General features: G+C 40.1%; 1 protein-coding gene across 4 annotated transcripts in view; it reads left to right on the forward strand.

Moving 5' to 3' along the window:
- Positions 1–24,804, forward strand: part of CNTN5 (contactin 5) — a 3,369,946-nt gene that overhangs the window by 2,547,312 nt on the left and 797,830 nt on the right. For all 4 annotated transcript variants that reach the window (XM_085621430.1, XM_085621433.1, XM_085621431.1 and 1 more), the window contains one exon: positions 3,872–3,974. In XM_085621430.1, the coding sequence (XP_085477556.1) occupies positions 3,872–3,974 (103 nt within the window). The remainder of the gene's footprint in view (positions 1–3,871; positions 3,975–24,804) is intronic.

Consider the following 24,804-nt stretch of genomic DNA (forward strand, 5'->3'; position numbering starts at 1 on the left):
GTGGAATTATTTTCTTATGACAGTCACTGTGGGCATCAAGTGAGGTGAGTGTCACAGATCAGGGATTGAGGTTAAGGTGAACTAAAGTTATGCACCGCTCATTTCACAAGCAACCAGTGAATCTTTGCATAGCAGACTTGGAGGTTTGGCAGAGGATTATTCTACACCTCAGTCAATTTTGACTTATTGCAAGTTGATCTGTATGAATGTGAATTTGTTGAGTATACCATCAAAGCCCCTTCGAGCTACTTTTGGTAGTTAGTTTGATCACTCTTGTTCAATAACACATCTTAAATTGTATAGTGCTTTGAAACGACAATCTAGGTTATGGCCCTAGGTGACATCCTGTAGAGCTATCTATAAACTAGAAGTTAAAGACAGGAAGAGGGTGCTTCAGTAAGAGGCTTGGGACATGGTATACTAGTGGCTTAATACAATCAGCCATTTTGTGGGAAATAATCAACCGCCCCTTTTTATCATCCACTCAGGAAATCACCATGTGTGCTCGCATTCCTACAGATAAATGGGTTAGACACTTTACAGGGATATGTGATTTTCCTGGTTGCGTTTTATCAAGCCGTGGCCCTCTTAGAACACCCGCAGATTTCTGTTTACAGGTTAAAGTTGAGAAGGTAACAAAGGTGTTTAATGACACTTCAAAAAATGCAGCCCCTAGTCAAGACAGTGTGGCAGTTAATATGTTTCAAGCTAAAGTTTTGCTTTGGGCTCCACTTCTTGCTAATATTATAAATTCGGCAGTATTGCATGGTCTCCCAAATTCCTGGTCACAATTCTTCAAAGTAACTTGTTTTGAAAAAGGGAGATAAGGCTGATCTGTGTTGTTATAGGCCAATCTCCCTGATTGATTCTATGTTCAAGGTCTTGGGGGTATATAGTTTTTAATAGATTGACTATGTGAGCTTCAAAGAATCAGGTACTTTCCAACAGTTAGTATGGTTTTGGATCTGGCCTAGGGACGGTCAATTAGTGTTTAAATCTTTCTTTAATCCTTAACAATAACACCGTGGTCAAAAAGGGATCCTTACATGTTGCATTTATGGACCTTAGTTCTGCATTCTTCAGGGTCACCAGTAACAGGTTGTGGAGCATCATGATGATTTCTAGGTGTTGAGTTGAATATTGTATATTTTTGGAGACATCTTCAGCAGAATTTACACGATTCATTGAGCTATGGGGAGAGAGGTGAGTGATCAGCTTAGTTTAGGGTAAACAGAGGTGTGTGGCAGAGGTGCATTCTTGCTCCTTTTCTTTTTACCCTCTATGTTAATCAGCTAGAAAGTATTCTTGTGGAGGGTGGTCATGATGTGCTCTATGTCAGACAATGTTTGATTCTTGCACTATTGTATGCAGACGATACAGTTTTATTAGCAAGAACAGCATTAGATCTTCAACGTTTTATTAAATTCATTTGTGGCTGTAATAGATTATTTGGATTTAAGCACAAATTTTCAAAAATCACACGTGTTGCTGTTTTGCCCAAGATGTGCCAAATCTCAAGCTTTTAAGGTGAATGGCAATGTTATTAGTAAGGTTAACTCATCCTTATGATTGTTGTTTGACTCTGCTGGATTCTGGTCTTCTCTTTTCTTGTCTAGATCAATGATTATTGAGAGATCCATTTCTTCTATTTTTGAATTTGCTTCCAGATTTGGCAATAGACCTTTAGCAGCCATTTTAAAGATTTACAAGGCAAAATGTGTCTCTATTGGTGCCTATGGAAGGGATATCTGGAGTTGAACTAATGTTTCTTCACATCAAATTGTGGACATTTTTTTTTGATGAAACTGTTATTTCTTCCAAACAGTTCTTCCTGTTTCGTAGTTCATGAAGAGTTGGGTGTTGGTTTTGTTACCGATATTGTGAGAAGGCGTCTCTTGCTACAGTCAATCTCGGTTAGGCTAAAGCCAGATGCCGAGTTAAACCACTTTATAATAAGGTACTGTCTTGCTTTGAATGGATCTAATAGAATTCCCTGGCGCTCTTTTGTCAAGAGACCCTTTACTAAATTAGTCTGACTGGAAATATTTAATAATCCAGATAACTGAGTGAAGGCAGACTTGCTATGGACAAAGAAAGCTTCTATGGTTATATCTAAATCCATAAGGGAAAGTGCAGAGTTTTCTAAACTATCTGTTAGATCTCACATTATGTTTTGAACCTCAGCAACTCTTTTACCTTATTTAAATTTAGGACTGTCTCTTAATTGATACATCACTTGTTTGCGGTCTCTAGGGGTTGGTATATGGATTGTTATCCGGAGCCCCGTAATTGTGATCTGGTTTCTAAACAGGGTACTATGCAGTTCATAATGTTTTGACGTTTTCATGGGAATCTGCAAAAAAAAAAATATTCTAATGTTAAAAGAGCATCACTTTATTCAGGTTAAACCCTCCTTGTTGCACTTACAAATGCTTTTAGATCAGAGCACCTACTTGCATGTGTTTTTTATCTGGTGCTGTGGAATTGAGAAACTCGAAGGACTTGCTATGATGAACTATGGATTTCATTTATCTTTATAATTCTATATTTTATGGAAAATGATAGGTTTACTGATTATTTGTATTGATGCTGTAATTTATTGTCATGAAATTGTTTTATCGATTATGGTTGAATCAAAAACCGAATAAAGTAAGTTGATTGATTAACTGTGGACTACTGGTGATAACTGGTGAATGTGCCCATTATAGGTGAAAGTTACTTAACCTTTACTAGGGTTCTCGAACTCCGTTTTTCTGATTGTCTGCCTTTTCTTTCAAGACTTTCTTATGTTCCTATTGGTTTACTCGTGAAATATTATACAGTATATATAGCCAAAGGCCCCTACTTTAGTACAATGTCACTTTATATTACTTCGTTTTTTGCAGATTGTGTTTTGCGTACTGTTTGACATTTTAATTCTATTTACACCATAAATATATTTATAGAACCGAAGGGTTTATTACAGCGTGGTGTGTCCACAGCTCAGGCTGGACATTGACATCACTCTTGCAACTATGATAACTTACTCTATAATACCTTCCATAAGCCGGGTCTTGACTGCTGCTTCCCGTCTTCCTAGAGATTCAAGGACATTTGTTGAATTCACCTTTTTGTTGCAGACGCACTACTAGCCTTAGCATTCTCCCGTGGAGGGTGCTTAGTGGAGCGTGCTGCCAGGCCCCTCTGTGAAACAATTGGGTAAAGACCTGCCAAGGTATTGAACTCAATCTGAGTAACAGAATACACCCGATAGCTTCATCTGTATTCTAATGGCACAGGCTGGTTATAGAAAGTTTGATACATGCACAGCGGCGTCTTAAAACTAGAGCAAAGTTAGAACTACGTCAGACCTTGCACGTGAACTATGGGGAGACACTAGCTTGGTTTTTCATTCAAGCACCATGTTAATGCTTTTCTAAGAAAACTACTAAAACTAAAGGTAAAGCTATCAAAAATAATGTGTGTTGGTCATTGCGCTTGGCATAAGAATGCAGCCTACACAACAGTCACATTGTTAAATAGCACAACTTGGATAAAGAAAGAAAAATTGCTTCTACAACCTCTCTCAAAAATAAACACGTTTCAGCGTGGCGCGAGAACACCAATGAATAAAACATTTGCCCGTTTACTGTATAAATAATGTTTTCTTTTCTGTAACAATAATAATGTAATCAAACTCTTGAAATGATGCGTGGGATTGGAGCTGAACAAGGAGGGATAATGTACACAGCTGCTTTCGTTTTTTTCTCTCAAGCTCTCTGAATCTGTCGCTATTAGCAAGTCTGCCGCAGTGGCTTAAGTAATCATTTTGATTGGAATGGAAAGCAGTGACAGCCATTATATCTCTAAAGGCCATTCTTTTATTTCCCAGGTGTGATGGGCGAATACGAGCCGAAAATTGAGGTCCATTTTTCTTACAATCTCACTGCTGCTAAGGGAAGCAATGTCAAGATGGAGTGCTTTGCACTTGGCAAGTAAGTACATATTCTTTCAAAATTAGACACCATTGTTTATTAAAATGTGACATGCTATTTCTATTTCTGTTACTTTGCTGGATTTCATTTTAACATATCCATCTCAGAGGATCCTACCAGGCGGACATGCGACAATTGAATACCCATTGTGGACCGTGATAGATTCAATCACAAATACCGCACTTTGGCATTAAAAGTAAACTTTTCAGGGAGCTAAGAATACTGCTGCTGGCCTTTATGTTGTTGTACATTTTTGATTATATTACGAATATTTCTTCAATGCAGTCATATGATTTCTTATTGCAAGGTAGTATGGCGCTCGTAAAATATTCAAATATTATAGAACCGTGGTAACCCAGCCAGTTTACAGTACTGAACCAGCACCACCAATGTCATCTTAGGTACTTTAAGCACTAGGCACTTTAACCACCAGGAAAAAAAACAATATCACAATGCGTACGCATTCCACCTTTGATGGGGGTTGTCCCTCTCTCTGACGCCGTGGTCTGCACTGCAAAATTGTGGAACTCTCACCCCCTCAACCTTAAAGAAATAACCAACCTATTGCAATTTGCGAAATCCCTTAAAATATGGCTCTTTACCCAATAAATATTCCTATCAAATCTCTCAGCTTACCTTTCTTTCAAGGCAGCGCCAAGACACCCTTGGGTATTTGAGTGCTACATAAAACCAAATAACATAACCTACATCTGCTGTTCCAGCATCCAGAACACAGCACTAGTGTTGCTGCCTTAGACTGAAGCCCTTTCTGACACTATCCCTATGAGTGTACTCTCCCCATTAGCATGATGCCCCCCAGGTGGGCTCGTAATAAGCACGGGCCTCTCATCTAAGGTAAAATTAATCCTTTTTTAAAAGCGGAAACATACCTCACAGGTTAGAAACAGAGAGTTAAATCCCATACTCCTGAGTCAACTCATATCTGTTCAACATGTTTCAGCAGATGCACACTTAGGGCTTTAATCAGGACAATGTAGTAACGGTTCTCTAGTGGTTTAATAATTCAGCTAGGCACCTCATGTATTTGTTTTTAATAAAACACCATCTGAACAAAAGAGCTCAAATAAACCTAACAGCAATAGCCGACACCCTATGCTCACCTTTGACACATCTGACGTCATATACATATCATTAGAGAGTATGAGCTGTCTAGTCTCCGCCAACCATCCCTGCGGATCAGACAAACAATGGAGATTAATCATTCCGTGAGCAACATCAATGTTATCAACTCTAGGTTGCGCTCAGTACTCACTTCTACACGTAAAACTATTCCACGTGTTGGTAATACGAGAGGAAAACTGGTACAGCAATAACCTTGTGTAACATTTGACCACAAAATATGCAGTTAATGCCACACATCTACATAACATGCAAAGAGGAAATGAGCTATTTGTCAGAGCAACAATACACATGAGCTACTAACTATTTAATACTTCGGTATAAGGTGGTAACACCATCACAATTTTAGGTTGTAAAGGCAGCAGGAGTCAGAGACCGATGCAGACCCCTCATGGGCGATGTGTATGTATTATGTTATTGTTTATTGTCCAAGTGGTGAAAGTGCTAATGATGACACTCTGGTGACCCCTGTTCAGTACGGTACACAGGTGAGGTATCAGGGTTCTTGGGCTGTTTCTCCTTTTTTTTACCCTTTTCTTACTTTTCTATGTTTATTTCACTCTTTATGCCCTTTTCTGACTTTTTTAGTTACTCAAGCCATTTTTCTTGTTTTTCTTTTTTTACTTCATGGGGTCAAGAACACACAGGTTGAGTAGAGGTATTTTAGACATACTCCAGGGTCACATTCCAATTATGATGTACATTTAGCTTCCACTCTAGGATAACTATATTTTATAATTATATTTGTAGGGTATAACCCTCCCCTCCCCTTTTTATTTTTGCATATGTGCTGCCATTATGCCCAGCATGTTAGTGAAGATTATTAAACAGATCTGTCCCCTGTGGACCCCTTTTTGTAGTGTCAGTGGAGCAATACTACAACAAAATATGGCCCGTTCAAAAGGTAGAGGAGATGTTGTGTAGTGGATTGCTTTATTGGATACATATATATGAAAATGCCATCTACTTGATATTGGGGAACTTGGAAGAGTCCATTTTGGAGGTTTAAGTGACCACTGAAAATTATGGCGCCTGTTAAAATAAATGTTGATAAAATGATTAGCAAATGATTAAATACCAAGCCCTAAGATCACCTGGATGTGGTATCCTCTTTTTGATGGGCAAGGGATAAGGTATCTAGGCACATTCTAAACTCCTATGACTCAAAGACTATATAAGGCAAATTTCCCATCTTCAATTGCAGATGTGAAAAAGGGGCTCAAAATGTGTCTGATTTAAAATAATGTTCTTTTTTGGTACTGTATTTCTTCAGTGTATTTCAAGAGGCAATACCCATGCAAGAGTTTGCAAAATTCAATGAGCTAGTGGCTCATTCATATGAGGTTGTAGGAATCGAAGGGTTTCAAGAAAATGAATGTAGGTTAGTAGGTCGGAGTATGGTCTTAGTCTCAAAAACATAGAAAATTAGTATATCGTGGGCCATTGAAGAATAGTTTTAATGCCCGCTGAAAAGCATTAGTCCCAAATAGGATAGCTAGTCAATACAGACCTGATGAACCCTGTGTGTTGGAGGTTCCCTGCTGACTTATGGACATGTGGGATGACCTCTCAAGAAACACCTGGATCACCATCTTTCGCTCCCAGTTCACACCTGTGTATCATAACCTGGATTGTAGGCTGGTACTGGCTGCGGGTACATATTACAGATCTATAAGGCAGGAGAGTTTGGAATTGTGTGGGATCTTTTCCACCAAGACAAATTTAAAATGTGTGATTACTGTAAGAGGATCAAATCGAAGAGACAGCGTTATTTGCAGGTCCAGCACAAAGCTCACTTTCCTGCTAGCACAGAGCTGGACTGAGAGATCTAACACTTTTGGAGAGACTTTGTCTTATACATTTTCTAGGGGTCCTATCCCGAACATGGCTACTATTGAGTATTCAGAGTCCTCTGAAATGCCTTGTTAAGAACGCTTGGAAATAAAACGTGAAAGCGGTAACACAAGAACAATGGTAAGGCTGGGTCAGTTCATCCCTCTTGATTACAAGACCCGCTGTAACTCTGTGAAGCCAGAGTATTTCACTTAGACACCACACCTGCTAAAAGCAAGCACAATCTCCCGTGGAAACACCATGGGCGAATTAAAGAATAACCAGAGGAACAGGGACTGAATTTCTGATTTCTCCGGTTATTCCTCATTTCTCCGAGGGTCCCACGCTCCAATGTTTAACCAATGACCCTGGTAACGATAACTTGGAGACAGCTGGGGGAGCGGAGGGGGATGAGATTTACCAGCATAACTAGGTGAATCTTGGAAAGTGAGTATTTTATTTTGCATTTTAAGACAGAAAAGGGACGCAGCTGGTTCTCTATAAATATCTCCGATTGCTGTAGAACGTATATTAGCACATATTGTTTCATTCGAAAGCACCACAATGCTATATAGATTGGATATAAAAAAAAGTGTTCTTGAGAAGCATGAAAATAATCCATGGCACACACTGAACAGGCGCCTTATGTAAATGTATGTAAAGAGGACATTTACATTAGAGGTATGTATGTCATTAAAAAATGATTGCTCTCATCAGCAGATGATGAACTATACGTTGCTGGGATGAATTATTTTGAAATCTCGCTGTGATTTTCAAAAGAAAAAAAATTAGTTGCAATAAGCTGCAAACTCCTAGTGATATCTGTACACATCCATTCACTACCAGAGGGGGTTTTCGGCGCGCGCACAAGGAGAAATCAATGACTCTAGAATGATGGCTTAAATACCATGTACCTGTGATCACGCTGACATTAATCCGCTGTAAAGTCCTGCCCCGCCAAGCAATTTAAGGTTATCAAATATATCGGACCCTCCAGCTATTAACACACGAAGTATTTCTCCCTGCACATTCCTTATCTCGCTTTGACTGTTATTAGGGAGCGATCAGATTGACTTTGCAAGCGCTGTAGCCCCGGCAGGAAATTGAAATAACATTGTAGCGAACATCTAAAAGAGACACAGATGTATAGAAAGGAAGACAACGTCATGCGGCTGGCTTAATGTCTCGTGTTCATGTCCCAGCTTTCTGTTTGCCATTTCGTCCATTTATGTTTTAGGTGTTCTCCATATGAAATGTCATGATTTTAAAGCCCAGCATGCCGAAACGTACTTATGAACACAGGCAGAAGATTCTTAAAAACAAGCACTCACACACACACTCTCTCTCTCTTTCTCTCTCTTTCTCTTTCTTTCTCTCTCTTTCTCTCTCTCTCTCGCTCTCTCTCTCTCTCTATATATATATATGTATATATATTACCTATTGGCGGTCGCCAGTAGGTGGTTATAGTTAGGACCTATTTTCCATAGGAAATCCGCAACATTCTATTCCCAATAAGTCTGGCGCCGGTTGACGAATCTTCGCAAAATTTTCCAAACTTTTGGCCAGCTCCGGTCCGCTCCTATCCTGAAAGTTTCGTGGTGATTCGTCAAGCGGGGGCTGAGAAAAAAGGGGGGTCCCAAAACGCTTTTTCCCCATGCAAATCCCATAGGACCTGTTGACGCAGCTATAACCCGAACTGCTGAACGGAATTAAACCAAATTTGGCAGAAAGGTAGACCTTGGTTCAGAGTCGTGCCTTTTGCTTAAATGGTGTAAGAGAGAGTAGTAGAGTAGTAAATTGTGAGTAGTAGAGTGAGTAGTAGAGAGTAGTTGAGAGCGAGTAGTAGAGAATGAGTAGTGGAGAGTGAGCAGTAGAGAGTAGTAGTGAGTAGTAGAGAGTGAGTAGTAGAGTGTGAGTAGTAGAGAGTAGTAGAGAGTGTGTAGTAGAGAGTAGTAGAGAGTGAGTAGTAGAGAGTGAGTGGTAGAGAGTAGGAGAGAGTAGTAGAGTGAGTAGTAGAGAATAGTAGAGAGTGAGTAGTAGAGTGAGTAGTAGAGAGTAGTAGAGTAGTAGAGAGTGAGTAGTAGAGAGTGAGTAGTAGAGAGTGAGTAGTAGAGAGTGAGTAGTAGAAAGTAGTAGAGAGCGAGTAGTAGAGAGCGAGTAGTGGAGAGTGAGTAGTAGAGAGCGAGTAGTAGAGAGTGAGTAGTAGAGAGTGAATAGTAGAGAGTGAGTAGAGAGAGAGAGTAGTAGAGAGTGAGTAGTAGAGATAGTGGTAGAGAGTGAGTAGTAGAGAGTAGTAGAGATAGAGTAGTAGAGAGTGAGTAGTAGAGATAGAGTAGTAGAGTAGTAGAGAGTAGTAGAGAGTAGTAGAGAGTGAATAGTAGAGAGTAGTAGTAGAGAGTAGTAGAGAGAGAGAGTAGTAGAGAGTGTAGTAGAGAGTGAGTAGTAGAGAGTAGTAGCGAGTGAGTAGTAGAGAGTGAGTGGTAGAGAGTAGTAGAAAGTAGTAGAGAGAGTAGTAGAGAGTGAATAGTAGAGAGTAGTAGTAGAGAGTAGTAGAGAGAGAGAGTAGTAGAGAGTGTAGTAGAGAGTGAGTAGTAGAGAGTAGTAGCGAGTGAGTAGTAGAGAGTGAGTGGTAGAGAGTAGTAGAAAGTAGTAGAGTGAGTAGTAGAGAGTGAATAGTAGAGAGTAGTAGAGAGTGAATAGTAGAGAGTAGTAGAGAGTGAGTAGTAGAGAGTGAGTAGTAGTAGACAGTGAGTAGTAGAGAATAGTAGCGAGTGAGTAGTAGAGTAGTAGAGAGTAGTCAGCCAGTGTCAGTCAGTGTCAGTCAATCAGTGTCAGTCAGTCAGTGTCAGTCAATCAGTGTCAATCAGTGTCAGTCAGTGTCAGTCAGTGTCAGTCAATCAGTGTCAGTCAGTGTCAGTGTCAGTCAATCTGTGTCAGTCAGTGTCAATTAGTCAGTGTCAGTCAGTCAGTGTCAATCAGTCAGTGTCAGTCAGTCAGTGTCAGTCAGTCCGTGTCAGCTAGAGCAGCTCTGCTGACCTGGTTCTCTGGCTCTAAAGCAGCTCTGCTGACCTGGTTCTCTCTCTCTAAAGCAGCTCTGCTGACCTGGTTTCTCTGGCTCTACAGCAGGTCTGCTGACCTGGTTCTCTGGCTCTAGAGCAGCTCTGCTGACCTAGTTCTTATGCTACAGAGCAGCTCTGCTGATCTAGTTCTCTGGCTCAACAACAGCTCTGCTGACCTGGTTCTCTGGCTCTAAAGCAGCTCCGCTGACCTGGTTCTCTCCCTCTAAAGCAGCTCTACTGACCTGGTTTCTTTGGCTCTGCAGCAGCTCTGCAGACCTGGTTCTCTGGCTCTAGAGCAGCTCTATTGACCTGGTTCTTAGGCTCTAGAGCAGCTCTACTGACCTGGTTCTCTGGCTCTAAAGCAGCTCTGCTGATCTGGTTCTATGTCTCTAAAGCAGCTCTGCTGATTTGGTTCTCTGGCTCTAGAGTAGCTCTGCTGACCTGGTTCTCTGGCTCTAAAGCAGCTCTGCTAACCTGGTTCTCTGGCTCTAAAGCAGCTCTGCTGGCCTGGTTCTCTGGCTCTAAAGCAGCTCTGCTGACCTGGTTCTCTCCCTCTAAAGCAGCTCTGCTGACCTGGTTTCTCTGGCTCTAGAGCAGCTCTGCTGACCTAGTTCTTAGGCTCTAGAGCAGCTCTGCTGACCTGGTTCTCTGGCTCTACAGCAGCTCTGCTGACCTGGTTTTCTGCACTCACGATGCATGCACCTGACTTCGCGAAAATATATTTAAAAATAATATAAGTTTATTATAAGTACAAATATATTATTTTGATGAATATCTTACATAATCTCTTGCCTTAATAGATATATTAAAGACACATACATATCATTTTGGAACATAATTTTTTTTCGCGGGAGTTGCGCACCCAGCGCGCACCAGCACGTATATGATGTCACACGGGACCCGCAACCGTGCAAACATCTCGTACCGTAATGCGCATGTGTCGCAAATGCGCGGGAGCAGTAGTCGCAGACTGGTCGCATACCAATTGCGCATATCACGTGATATTAAATGTATATGATGTAACTGAAAAACACGCAGCCGTCGCGCACCATACGTTGATCCTTCATGACTTTTCTAAAATGGCGGCTAGAATGTGCGTACCCACCGTGATGTGTACACTTTGAGTGTGCGGCTCCGAAAAAAAATGCAATTTTTTTTTTAAAGAAAATCATATAAATATATTAAAATAAAAAATGAAAACAAGAAAATTAATCAATATTTCAGTTTTAATTAAATGTTTTTATTTTTTTTGCAATTTTCAGAAAAATATATAATGTTATTTAATGAATAAAATATTTATAAATAAACAGTTAAAAAACTGTAAACAATCAGTACAAAAAAATAGATATAACTAGTATCACACTTAAAAGTTAGCATTTATAAAACCTTTGAAATTCACTGAAAAAAACATAGGTTTCAGAGACGTTATAGTTAGAAATTAGCATTTAAAAAACCTTAGAAATTCACAGAAAAAACCATAGGTTTCAGGGGTATTATAGTTAGCTGCCCATTTCACTCATACAAAACTCATAAAAATTCCTCCCTTATAGTTAGTTCTGCTAACTATAATTCACGCGCCCACAATGCACTGCTGATGATGTCACATATTGCATCATTCATGACATGTTCAGTGACATCACTGATGACATCTCAAATGACATCACTGATGACATCATCCACTTGACAATCTGATACACCTCATCATACACTAGTATAACCTTTCATCACTCACTGTAAAATACAGAGTACCATATTTGAAACCATTGACACACCAATACCAGTTACTACATACCCACTCACTGATTCCTAAGTCTACACACACAACTACCCATTCAACAACAGAATCATCTATACATGCAGTAATTAATTAATAGAACACTATCAAATGCACTTATACACATATATAGACATTGACACATCAGCAGTCATCCTAGTCGGTTATGCAGTCATCCTACTCACTCATGAAAAAAATGTATCGCACTTAAATTTACTCACTTACACAATCATCCAACAACACCTCATTTATTCAAACACATATTAACTCATCGTTAATATGTTAAAGAAGCACCATTACAATTATACACTCATTCAGATAGTTACTCTCACAATCACTGACTCTTACACATACTTATTTATATACACCAACTCTCACATACAATGCCTTTTATTTTTTTACTTTGTTGAAGATGTACAACTAAAACATATATTCGCTCACCAACACACAAATAAATACACTCAGTCACCCAAACAACTGTTTCCACATGCACTCTTAAACCCATACACCTAGTCAATCAACCATTCACACATCTATGCATAGAGTTACACACACCCCATCCAACCACACACAAGCTCAGTGTCCCATACAAATACTCACCCAACTAATCAATAACTAATATACACGCTCATGTAGTTAGTGACCAAGTGATGCAGCATGTTATACAACAACAGAGACAGTGCTGCACACATTCACATAGTTTAGTTACTAATCCATGTATTAAGTGAGACACTTGTAATTACTCACTTAAAAAGACAGTCAGACAGCTACTAAATCCTCCATCCAGACAGTTATATATCCACTCAATCTTCAATACAGATTGGTATATATATATATATAATACATATTTAAATTTCAAACTAAACCACATTCAGTGGATGATGTCATCAGTGATGTCATTTGAGATGTCATCAGTGATGTCACTGACCATGTCATGAATGATGCAATATGTGACATCATCAGTAGTGCATTGCGGGCGTGTGAGTTATAGTTAGCAGAACTAACGGAGGAATTTCTATGGTTTTGTATGAGTGAAATGGGCAGCTAACTATAACACCCATGAAACCTATGGTTTTTTCTGTGATTTTATATATATATATATATATATATATATTTCCACAACGTTTGCGAACAGCCACCGCGCTCCTGATCAGCAGGTGCGTCGTATATACTAGCATTAGACATGCAGATGGCCTGAATGCCGTGAAACATTTTTTAGGCACACGGCATATTTCATTATGGGCCCATACACAAATGTTGACCTCCATGATAGATACTTGTTTAAAGAATAATTTTTTTCTTTTTAATGGTGAACTATTTCATCAGCAATGTGGGACTGCTATGGGCACCTGCTTCGCCCCCAGCTATGCGTATTTGCATATGGGCTGGTGGGAGGAGCAGGTGCTCCGACTAGAACATCAGGAGGTTTGGCATAACAACATATTGCAATGGAGTCGGTATATAGACGACTTGTTTGTCGTCTGGAAAGGTCCCGAGGGACTAGCCAGGCAATTTGTGAATCAGCTGCAAACCAATAACCTAAATTTGAAATTCACTAGTAACATCAGTGATTCTGAAGTCAATTTCCTTGATCTTACAGTTTATGTCAAAGATGCCAAGTTACAAACTAAAATCTATCGGAAACCGACGGCAGGCAACACGTTGCTTCATGCAACTAGTTTCCATCCGTACAGCTTGATTAGAAGCATTCCCTATGGGGAATGCTTGAGAACTAAACGCAACTGCAGTGAACATGAAGTCAGGGATATTGAATTAACAAACTTGCAATCCCGTTTCAAATCTCGAGGTTATGGGGATGAATGTATTGATGCAGCTATTCACAAGGTTAAGAACAAAACGAGGGAAGATATTCTGTTTAAAAACACAAGGCCCAACAAGAAAGTTAAGAATAGGGAAATTGTATCGAATGATTGCAGAATGATAACAACATACAATAAACAGCATGGCCAAGTAAGGAATATATTGTCGAGACATTGGCATCTAATTCGCAATGACCCTATTCTGAACAAAATAGTATCGGCCAGACCTTTAATAACTTTCCATAGAGCCAGATCATTCAAGCAAATGTTAGTGAGCAATATGGCACCCAAACCCATTGTTGTACCTTCCAAAGCTGCTTGGTTGCAACGCAAAAATGGTTTTATTAAATGCACTAAGTGCAAAGCGTGTCATCATGGCAAGAACACCTCTAAATATGTAACGGGCTGCTCAAAAAAAGAAAAGAACATTAAAGGGCAATATGATTGTAAAACGGATTTTGCCGTTTATGTACTTAATTGTCCATGCAACTTATCTTATGTGGGCAGTACTATTTTACCTGTCCACAAAAGAATTTTGCAGCATCTTCGAGCTATCAAGAATGGGGACAAGACGTACCCTGTGGCTCGTCACTTTGCAAAATACCATGAAAACAATGATGTAGGTCTTACGTACTTTGTCATTGATGCGATTGCTCCCAATATCAGAGGGGGCAATAGGGAAAAAGATCTTAGAAAATTGGAGTCCCGCTATATTTTAGAGCTTAACAGCAGAGCTCCGGCAGGCCTCAATATGGAAGAGGACCTGTTTACACACCTATGAAGACTTGAAACTTAAGTCATTAGGATTATGTTTTTGCTGCTCTCTTTCTGCATTCTCTCTTTTTTTTATGTTAATTGTAATGTAAGATTGTATATTTGTATGTTTTGTGAGTTTACACTGGGTATCACTTTATCCGATATAATAAGAAAAGTCATGATGTGCTTTTAAGAGGTTGAAAAATCATGCAGTGCATGCCCACTTGGGCCTAATTAGTTAGACACCAGTAAGAATCATTATGTATGCCCACTAGGGCTCTATTTAAGGTTTGACGTGTGTGATAAACATGACAAGCAGTACAGTTCTTTTGTGCGTATTTACGCAGAAATAGTTGTGGTACCAGTTGAATTTCAATTGAGAGCAATTCCGCAAATGTCTGCTTTTGTTTTGAAATCGAACCTAAATGAACTACGAGTCTGTCTTTTAATGCACTTTATTTGTAGTTCATCATGTGACTGATCATGTGCACAGCTTTAAAATGGTGTTTTTTTGACAAAACTTTGTTGGTGAACAAGCCTGCTGGTTCAGGCGAAACGCGTCCGACATTGCCGTTGATTAAAATCTGATCCATATTGTCAAGACATGGCGTCGTCATTCCTGGTGTGAGAGGAGTATTCATTCATATATATATATATATATATATATATGTATATATATATATATATATGTCCAAAACAAGGAGTTGTCCCCTTAGTGAAAGCCTCACAGCACCAGGTAAGTTCTTAGCAGTTTATTGGGAGAGCTGCAGCTGCAAAGTGCAAACAAACATTCAAATTAATTGTCAATTCGCCGACGCGTTTCGTGCGCTGTGCGCACTTCTTCATGGGCTGACAAAGAGAGAACCGCAAGCAAAGTCAGGACACCTGTATTTCTTTGCGATACATGCCCATGTGGGCGGAGACAGTCCAACTGCCTGCTGGTTGCTGTAGTGCCTGATAGTATTATCACAGTGGATTTCTTGCCGGTAATCACTAATAACAGATTCAAAGTCCCCAGTGGGTTGATGAGAGCTTACATCAGGGCAGTATATATATATCTATATATATAGTACAGTGACCTGACCCCCATAATGACTTGGTCCTCACTCAGATGGCGTTTGGTGCTTCAGTCAGTCTATCGTATGAGTAAGAGTTTAGTAACCATAGTGTGTGCTCAGCATGTCCTCAGACAAAGGGCTGTGTGTGCGCACATAAGCAAACATACACGCAAACACACATCAACTCTAATCCACACAGCCATGCACACATAGCCATTAAATTTCAAAAACACATACAATTAATAAAAGAACGTGCAAGAGGTGCACAGGCTATTTGACGTTTCTGAGCAAGAAACACTCGCCCACATGGTGTGTGTTATATAAATGTAGAATGAACCTAACTTCATCATAGTGCACATCTATCATATATTCTATTGGAAGAAATCACTCTGCTTTCACACAATAACACACATGTGGCATATTGGCTGTGCAAGCAGCATGCAATGAATTCTTCCAGACAGGACAATGTTTTTGGTGGAGAAGCAAGATCCGATGTTAGGCCATTTGCGACCTACATAGAATAATAATGTGAGATTTATGTCTTCCTTTCAAATTAGTGCAAGTAAAGCCCGAAGGACAGAAGAGCCACAACCACAAGGAACTGGGGAACTAATAACAGAGTGCCATACCAATGAGCTTTTCTTAACTAATGACCAATTAGTTATATGTTCGTCTAGTATGCATCTGCATAAATTTGCTTCTTAACTTTATTCTCTGCACTCAACAACTATTTTACAGAAAATGGGAAGTAAGGCTACATTCACCACTCAAGGTCCTGCTTTTAGCAACTATCACAAAACTGCGATATGTCTTATTTTAAACTTTATTAGATCAACCTGGCCAGAAGCCTAAATTCATAAGAATCGTACAAAATAATATTGCACAATTTGCCTCATTTCTCGATGGCCTCACACAGCAAGGGGTGCAGGCATCTTGAAATGGAAAATACTCTTTGGGTGAACAAAGGTTTAGAAGTAGAAGTGTGTTTCTAATGTGAAGAAATATGTAAATGCAACATTATATTTTCAGTATTATTTTTCTTTAAAATAGGCTTTGTGCATGAACCCCTAAATAAATGATTTAATTAAAAAGACAAACTTTTCAACTGTTATGTTTACCCCCCCCCCCCTTTAGACAATAACTAATTAAGAATTGTGTGTTTTTTAATGTGACTGATGTTGCCATCTTTTTAATATGGTTACTTGACCCATGGCAAGTTTCTAGAAGAAAGGACTCCTTTCAAGATGGCTCCTCTCATCAAGGGTCTAGATCATTTTGGAAAAGTGGATTTCATTACCCAGAAGTTATTATTATTACAGTTACTGTGGAAATATGTTTACCATTCTACCACTTTGTATGTTTAGTTCACAATGATTTCAGTGCTTGCTTTCCTTTTATGCTGGCCCTACCAGGCATCTAGACGAGAGTCGGCAAGCTATAGGTTAACAGCATTGCAGTGTTCTCATTCAAAGATGGCTGCTTCAGCGGTGACTGGTAGGAGCTATCGGATAAACATGCAGCAAGAATTACAAACTAATGGAACAAGTCTAAACATGCACTTATGATTAATCAATTATAATTTAGTCCTGGACACTGACTACAAATTATTCCTGTGGTAATTATAAACTTACTGTGGGCCGTCTTCCATGATTTTGAACTCTCTTTTCTATTCACTGTGGTACGTTGGCCTTTGTTGCATCACAATGGGCAACACATACGCTACCACACTATCTAAAGTATTTTTACAGTACAGGTGTTCCTGTGACTATTGTGTCTGGTGTAATATTTGCACTCATGTAATATTAGTAATTAATGCCATTATAAAACATTATCACAACTGCGGTCAGAGAAGGATTAGGATAACCTATCCACATCAAACCACATGCTCATTCATTCATTCATTCATTCATTCATTCATTCATTCATTCATTCATTCATCCATTGATTAATTAATGTATTCATTTAATCCACAATTTTTCACTCACTAACACATTCATAAATATATCCAGGTACGACCTCATCTTTTGACTCATTTTTACATTCAGCCATATGCACACAAACACCACAATAAACTCTAGATCAATTTCACATATATAATAGCCAGGCCAGTTGGATTTGCAGTGTTGGTATTTCTAGAGTTTGTTTCAAGTTAATTGAATTGGCTGTCTCCCCAACATTGAACTTGTAAAATGATGCAATACTGTGCATCTTTTTTATGCATAACCTCAACTAAGTCAACACATGGGACTAGGCGCTAGTTAAACTTTCATGAAAGGTAACATATTTTACGTTGCAATACTGATCCATGTATGTAAATCCTTAATGGACATGCCTGCTAACTTTCTTACTATGAAAAGGTGAAACACTCATGGGTAAGAGCTCTGTTCCTAGGCAGCTGGCTGCAATATACCTCGGTGTTCAAGGAGAAGAGAAACCAATGTACATCAGTTTTATTTACAGCTGTCGCTGTAAATTATTTCTATTCTTGTCTTTGAACTTCCTCTGATTCCATGAGTTTTGGGCCTGAGAAATGAGGGGACATGTCCTCCAACCAGGCCAGAAACTCAAAGGACGGGTGGGATTTAGACCAGCTGTTTAGGACAGTAATTTATTAATTTCACCAAATTGCACAATTTCTGGAAGTAAAGTCAAACACAAGTCTTCTTCTTATAATGGCGGTCAGTCAGTAGAAGAAAGGTGTGCACTTTCATAAAGAAAAAAAAGGAATTACCTATAAGCTCCTATAGGAGATCTAGCACAAATGTGGAAAAAGCAATCGCTCCCCCAAAGTTAGTTTTTAGTGAGGTCGAAGACCAAACAATTTCCCCCAAAACTGGGAAGGTTCAATTGGCCTTCAATCAGTATTCTGTGCGTACAATATGCAGCACACTTACTTTGTCTGGTGATGCAAAAAGAGCCCCTGTTCTAAAGTGCAACCGTTGGTTCTTGTTTGTAGAGCTGCCGGGCACTGATCAGGAGCAGGGCACAGCTCTTCGTCTCACACTGTAGGAATACTATATGTAGTACTCCACATCCTGTGGCATGAGAGCCCAGGTAACTGTCCAGCCTGTCTTATCCCTCTGCACCTGCACAGCATTTTATAGGGACAGCCCTGGAGCAAGCAGAGTGCAGCTCACCAACGCTTCAACAGAGCCTTTGGTAAAGGGGCCTCTCTCTCTCTCTCTCTCTCTCCCTCCCTCCCTCCCTCTCTCTCTCCTTCCCTCCCTCCCTTCCTCTTTGTGTCAGAGCCTGTGAGATGCTTTGCAAGAAAGGAGCAAATATCTGGCTGCTGAGTAAGTAACACAACAACATACATTTGCACCATTCCTATAAATAAAAAACACACACATTTTTGCAATAGTACTGCAGCTGCTTGACAGTACGATTAATAGTTGGATCAAAAATGTTCAGGTATATCACTGCGCGCAGGTTCCAGAGATCCATGCAGCAGGGTACAATTAAGCTAGACCCCCGAAATGCGGTTCAGTGCTCTGCATCGCCAAATATTGGCAAACATTAAGTACTGAAAAAGTTTCACCTGTTATGTGTTTTCCATCAAATTGTGGTTTCAATAAAGTATAATTTGTATACTTGTGCAGAAATGTGTTTGTGTTACACTTGTGCGTACACACACACTTCTAAACAGTATACAGTGTTCCTTGGTAGAAATATGTACACATTCCCCAAGAAATATCACGTATTGCAATATATGTATATATATATATATTTTTTACAATCCTGTATATATAAAGATACTATATAGATACGTTAGGAGAAGGGAGGGGAGGGTCTAATTCCCACAACACATGAGTAAGATGGCTAGGATTTAACTACAGGCCTCAACTTTATGAAAGCTCAAATTTCAACAGATTTCAAATACATCGACCAAGCAAATGGCGCAAGATGCTCTGCAACTCACAGATGTTGATGGTCTTTGATCAGAAAAGACAAGGATTCACTCATAACCAGCTATGAGGAAAAGTAATCAAGATACTTAAAGAACATAGGGCACCGAATCCAAAACCAGCCTAATGCTTTGCAATGTGCCACTGTGATCAGCCTCACCTTTAACAGTGCAAAGCATACTCCAATCTGTTGCAGTTCAAAGACACTCTTCTCAAGAAGTCACAAACCACCTACCTCATTAATATTAATTATGTGGGAACTTGCTTTTGATTCAATCCAAAAACTAGTAAATGCTAGAACATAAGCATGCCAGGACACCAGACCATTATGCCACCATTCTTGAATTCAGTGTGCCGCCATTCTAATTCCTATCATGAAAAACAGTGGTTCCCATTGGTATCATTCTTCATCACTGATGGAAATAGCCCTTTTTGCTGGGTAACCCTGTCATGTAGTTCCTGTTTACCCTATACAGGATCTGCGTGTTTGGATAACATAAACTGTAGGATTGGTGGCAGACTGATTCCGTGCACCCCCACCGGATACGTTAGCCTGTCTGTATCAGCTAGCTCACAGCACCACTAGAATCTCCTCTTATCGGGGAGAGAATAGTTCTTGCCAACCTCAGAACATGACAACCCTGATCCCCCCAGGATCATGGAAACAAGATACTACTTTTCGCTCAGTCACTCGTGCTCACTTAGTTTGTCTCAGAGATACACAGAAATAACAGGCTGAGTGTTTCAATAAGAATTTATTGAACAGTTGTTATTCTAGTGTAGAATAGATGAGCTGCAACAACCATTAGGCAGTAGCAGAGATATATGATTAGAAGCACTAAGAAAGTAAATGGATGGTATAGCTCTACCATCTTGCAATAATCATGAATACTTACAAGTATATAAAACACATGATAAAAGGTGCGTACTCATACGATGTCTCCCTAACTAGATGTACCTAAATGTACCTAGCATCTGTGTAGGTGTTATGCCAAGAATCCCTCTAGGATTTACTCCACTCCGTTACCTGAGAATGAGAGAATATGGGACCCCGTCCTGGTCTCGAGTTGAACAACCCGTGAGGGATGTTAGACCACTGCTAGCTGGAGCGTCTGAATGCAGGAACCTTAGTGTTTCTGGTCAGTGTGTCAGTCTCCTCTTTCTTTCTAAGCAAGACATGATGTATATATACCCATAGGTCTCCCCAGGGTCCTACCTTGCTGTGTTACTGTGCTGGCATAAAGGATGACGTTGGGCCTGAACTTTAGAAAGAGATATTTTACAGGAGATGGTTATCCTGCTGTTAGTCCTGCTGTGCTTCCAAGAAGCCTCATGCATAATGTATGAGAACTGAACTAGGGAAAGTCAGTGTTCTGAATGCAGTGTCATGTCTGGGTAAAAGGTCAGTCCCCGAAAACCTTTCTGTATGTAATGTAGGCAAGCATAAAGGTGAAAGGTTATAATGTTACCTGCTCCTATATAGGATAACTATATGGAATATAACAAACCCAAACATTTTGGCTTCCTCCTCCTATTTTTTCTGAGCTCATTTTAGTTGGCTTTAGGACTCTGTTCACTTTACCACTGGTACCTTATGCTAAAGTGCGTGTTTTGTCACCCTAAAACATTGTAGCATTGGCTCAGATCCAATTGGCATAATTTATTTTAAGTCCCGAGTAAAGTGCACTACATGTGCCCAGGGCCTGTAAAGCACTGCCACGAAGCACTGCTTGTGCCACCCACATAAGTAGTCCCTAAACCATGTCTCAGGCCTGTCATTGCAGGGCCTGTGTGTGCAGTTTACTACCACTTGACTTGCCATTTAAAATAACTTGCCAAGCCTTAAACTCTCCTTTTATTTCACATAGGTCACCCCTAAGGTAGGCCCTAGGTAGCCCTACGGGCAGGGTGCTGTGCAAGTAAAAGGTAGGACATTTACTTTCATGTTTGACATGTCCTGGTAGTGACAAACAACCTATTTAATTGTTCACTGCTGTGAGGCCCACTCCTCTCATAGGCTAGCATCGATAAAGCCCTTATATGCGTTTAAGTGGTAATTCCTGATCAGAAAGGAGTAGCTTTGTCATGTTTGGAATGGTAATGATACATCCTCCTTACTAGTGGAGTTGAATTTCACATTACAATTTATAAATGCCACATTTAGAAAGTGGACATTATTCTGTGTGTATAACTCTTTATGCCTGACAGCTTGTCTCAAATACACATCAGGGCTGGGTGACAGTTACATTTGTGCATTTCCTCTAGACAGCCATAAACACAGGAAGGGCTAGGTGTGACTGAGCACTCATCTGTATTAATCAGCATTCTGGGAAGGAAGGGGTAGAGGTGACGCACAATTGCATCTGAATAGACTGTGTCCTGCCCTCACACAAACCACTGATTTGCCATCCAGGGTTAGCTTGGCAGACAGGACTGTGTTGAAAGGGATCCTTGTGCACTTCAGAGAACTCCTTTGAAGTTACTTCCTACTGGGTAAATGTATATGGGTATAATTACCAGGGCTCTGGCCCCATCAAATGAGATACGTCTGGATCTTGAACTGAACCTCTGTCAGAAGGACTTCTGTGCTGCTTAAAGGGCTCAACTGAACTGCTGTTCTGCTTGTTTCCCTGCTGCCTCTGCTCCCTGACTCTGCTGGAAGAAGCGTTGGACTCTGCCTTTCCTTCAAGTGCTCTCCAAGGGCTTGCTGGCTTTCCTCCTGTTCTTCTGAAGTCTCAGAGACACAAACAACTTCCTACAATTCTGCTGGTGCTACTGGACTGTGCTTTCTGCAAGTTCTGCCCTGGGCCTCAGAAGTGGGTTCTGCTGCTGCTTTCTTTATCAAAAGCTCCTGGACCCCTGAAATCAAGCTTTTGGGCTCTTTACGACCACAAATGGGAGGTTCATACTGGGACTACGCCCTCACTTTGATAATCTGCGCGACCCGCCACGGCATCGTTTCATCGCACAGCAAGCATCACTGCCCTTGACCGTGAGGCCACATCTGCCATTTGCAATGCCTGACTTACTCGTCAGGCCTGCAGTAACATCGCTGGCGACATGCTACTTGTTTCAGGTGACCAACTCTCTCGTGAACAGGGCACTTCACTCAGCTTCAGAAGGTAAAACTTCAGCTGGACCTGTTTGGCACTTTATCCTACCTGGGCTCCATCGTGGTTGGCCAGAACTTTGGATTTACCCCAGTCTTGCGTAACATAAAGTAACCTTTTAGTTCTATTGACTCCTAGGCACAATTTTGGAAATTCATTACTATGTTTCTACTGAGTAGTTTTTTGGCATTTCGGTCTTGTTTTATTCATAAAAATATAATCTATAGTTTTATACCTGTGTGGAGTCTTTTTGTGGTGTATGCATTGTGCTACTGTGCCTGTGTGCTGCACAAATACTTTACACATTGCCTTTGTAGATAAGCCTGACTGCTCTGTGCCAAGCTAACAGAGGGTGAGCACAGGCTATCCTATTGTTTATCTATTTTACCCTGACTATATTGGTGGTTCCTGCCTGGTCTGGATGCATACCTCAGCCAGCCATGAATCCCATTTCTAGCATTCACAATGTCATTTGTCACTGTTGACAGTTAATGTACATAATAAGTGATGTGGCCATCACTCCTTTCGGACTAAAGGTATAGTTTATCAAATTCTAATGATTCTATTCAAAATAAAAACATACAAGTGCTAAAGTGCAATGTGTCCCAAGTGAAAAATACAATAGAACCATAACACATAGGATACAAACAGTAACACAATCACACTGTGTATTTTTACAACAAGCATTCCTGAATATCTTCAAGTCAATAGGGCTTGTGTGCCTTTGTCTGTTACATAAATAAGGCCTTTTGTAGTTTTCTTTGTTGGTACTATGTCAATGAAGTTTTGACCCTTTCAGGTATTTATAGGGTCACATTAGAACTGGGTGATGTTGGGACATCCTGTTCGTGCCACTTAACGTTTAGGGGTCACTATATATTGTGAACTGTACATTGGGAAGTACATGCTGTGGTCTTTGAAACCACAGACATCAGGATGCACGGTATGTGCCTCCAGTTGTCCTCAGCCTGCAAGAGCACGATTTTATGCTTTGTCAGCTTCAAAATATTGATAGCTCACACTTGGTGAATGGTTGCCACTTTCCCTTGGTAGGCATAATAATTCCTTGCTTAGGGACTAATGTCCTCAAAAAATTTGTACCACTATTGCTAGTTGAAAATGCAGAGTAATGCCTCATGATGCGTTCTTTCCCTTGCAACTCGCAATACATTGCAATGTGTAAAAATCATAGCACACTTTTGTGCATTGCGAATCAAGACAATGCATTCTCAAAGTCAGCTTAAATGGCATTGTGGGTAAAAGTAGTTAGTGTGTCAGACAGCTTATCTTTGATGTAAGTCACATTTAACTTATGCATGCCTGCCCTGTTAGCGATGTCACAGTGGAGTCCGGCATTCAGTGGACTACTAAATATTCCGACAAATGCAATCATGATGGCCTGGCATAGACTCTCACAGGGGCTGCTGTAACTATTTTAAAAGTGTTTTCAGGCCTGGGGTTAACGAAGACATTTTGATGTTGGGAAAATTATATGTTGAATACACTTATACTAGCTTCCAGCCAGCCCTCTTTTACCCATTGGTCTATCATTGCATCATGATGTGCTATTCATCATAGAGGTGGATATTCAGCTATTTCCTAAGCTGGGTTAGTGTTTGGGAAATACTAATGCATACCTGGATGTTGTCCCAGGTCTTGGGTGCATAGATCGAGAAGACCTGTCACCTTGCTCTTTTTTTTTTTACTTTTTAGCTTCAATTATTCTATTGTTGTTTTGGATCTTTGGTGCATGGAAGTTTGGAACTGGTCTGTTTAGCTTCTCAATTTTATGAATATGTTGTTGTTTAGCTATTTTTTGCACACTTAGCACACAGATGCTCGCTGAGGAAGGTCTTGCTGCTTGAGCCAAACTACCAACAGAGAGCCAAGGAATCCTCTAAGAAAACAGTTTACTTCAGTGGGTTAAACTGATGGACAATTAATGAATATTTGAATCTTGAGCACCTCTTTAAATTTCTGGAAGGAGAGTGTGAGCCTTAGTAGTGCATGTATCTGATTTCATAGATTTAGTACAGTTACTAAGAAGGCTTGTATTGAGGTCCTTACTTTCAGGCCATTTTGATATTTTTTGTCTCATTTGGTTTGCTACACATGGATTGGGAACATCCTGAAATAGATTGGCACGCATTGCCTGCTGTGCACCACTTTCATCTGCTGCACACTTCTACATAAAAATCCTTTGGAAAAAATTGCTTAGTGGACTCGTACACGCCTCAAAGAGGCAAGATCACAATGCCTTCTTATATCCACAAATCAGGGAAATGCACATGTGGTGACCTGGGAAGGTGATATTGACTGGCTTTCTGTTTTAGAATGTTGATCTGACTTGATTTTTCTGGAACTACAGTCCAGAA

This window comes from Triturus cristatus, chromosome 8 (genome assembly GCF_964204655.1).
Source record: "Triturus cristatus chromosome 8, aTriCri1.1, whole genome shotgun sequence".
Classification (NCBI taxonomy): Eukaryota; Metazoa; Chordata; class Amphibia; order Caudata; family Salamandridae; genus Triturus; species Triturus cristatus.